This window comes from Cicer arietinum, chromosome 7 (genome assembly GCF_000331145.2).
Source record: "Cicer arietinum cultivar CDC Frontier isolate Library 1 chromosome 7, Cicar.CDCFrontier_v2.0, whole genome shotgun sequence".
NCBI classification, from domain to species: domain Eukaryota; kingdom Viridiplantae; phylum Streptophyta; class Magnoliopsida; order Fabales; family Fabaceae; genus Cicer; species Cicer arietinum.
Genome location: NC_021166.2, coordinates 28,414,999 through 28,416,599, shown reverse-complemented (window position 1 = coordinate 28,416,599; position 1,601 = coordinate 28,414,999). Strand labels below are relative to the sequence as shown.

General features: G+C 29.1%; 1 protein-coding gene across 1 annotated transcript; it reads right to left on the bottom strand.

Annotated features, from left to right (window-relative positions):
* Nucleotides 1–273: 273 nt before the first annotated feature.
* On the bottom strand, nt 274–1,194 carry LOC101489790 (uncharacterized). Its single transcript, XM_004509958.4, has 2 exons — nt 937–1,194; nt 274–646 (listed from the first exon to the last, which is right to left on the bottom strand). Exons 1-2 carry the CDS (start codon nt 1,072–1,074, stop codon nt 455–457), a joined length of 330 nt encoding a protein of 109 aa, XP_004510015.1. The 5' UTR covers nt 1,075–1,194; the 3' UTR covers nt 274–454.
* Between the last annotated feature and the right edge of the window lie 407 nt (nt 1,195–1,601).

The following is a 1,601-nucleotide window of genomic DNA, read 5'->3' as shown; positions in this document are numbered from 1 at the left end:
ACCTTGCTCTCTTGATGGGGATAGAGAGAACCAGAGAATTTTCTCCTTTAGGGGTTTTGAAACTGAATAGTCTTGTTGTGTTTGCCTTGGGGACCATTACCCCTATATATAACTATTATTAGTTATATCCCAAATTGCAGTATTTCCAATTCAGCCCCTCATTAAATTAGAAACTGCCTGGTATCTACACTATTAATTTTCATAACTATTACGCTCTTTAGCCATAAACTATTATATATTATTTGACCCCTAGTTTATTGGCTAATTATATAATGACCCTAACACACTTTATTAATTAATTACATATGTGACCCATAAATCTTACAATTAATCCTTCAAAATCCAACTCCCAATTAGTATGAAAAAAAAATACTGTGATTAGGTTGTCAAACCATTTCCAATTCTCTCAACACTTCTATTACAATTAAAATAAACAAATAATAAGGAAATTAATTTATGCTTTTGTTGCCCCTACAACTGAAAACTGATTTTCCTCCGCTTGTGGACCAGCAGAGCCCTTAAAAAGCAAAATTGCCAAGCTACCAATGCAGAAATAGATGAAACAGCCACAGCAATGTGTCACAAAGGAACCAAAATCAGTGCCTACAATGCATTGCCAACCAGGTCCATGTACCCTATCGAATTCCTGCAATTATTAACAACACTTAAATATGAAAACAAAATCAGCTAGTGAAGAATTTAATTTTACTACTCTATCACTCCCACAATAATCCACCTATATTTGACAATTTCAAATACACTAATAAAAATACATAAATAAAATAGAGAAAAATAATATGTTTACTGAATTATCCTTATAAGTATCCATATATTTATTAAAGAATAAAATTTAAAAATTATAGTTAATATTATCTTAAAAAATAAAAATGTAAACAATATTTATACAAATAAGTTAAATAGTGTAGATTGAAGTACCTTCTTAATAAATCGAGCTATCTCAATAGCCTCAGTTATATCGTAGAAATCTAGTGCTTTGGATGCTAAATCAAGAGCATCTTGCTGCATAGTTTGAAGCATGTCCGTCTCACCAATCACTGCCTTGCCTTCTAGCATGATTGAATTGAATGAAATTTTACCACAAAAATAAAAATAAAAGGATATATTAAAAAAGTGCACACAAGACAAGAGGATATGATGGTGTTGTTAAAGGTAAAGAGAGTGTGGATGATGCATACTGTTAATATAGAGTCAAATAAAAAGTGCTAGTGCTAATCTGTAAGCCACGTAAGGATTTTTTATATAAAAAAAGACACGTATGGATAATCTCTTTGTGACCACTACAAATACAATATGATATATAAAAATAGCCTATTTAATTTAATTACAATAGAATAGGACCTACGCAACGCGTCGACTAACTTAAGAATTTTTTTTGTAGTATTTTTTATAATATTCGTTTACTATTTAAAATTTATATATTGTTTGTGTATCTATCTTATAATTATCGGGTCGAATTATTTTTATAATTTTTTAAATATAATTTATATAGATATAATATTTGTAATGGTAAATTGCAACCACAAAAATCCGTCGATTTCATTCTTGTTACAATGAACAACTAAACAAAGTATATATATAAA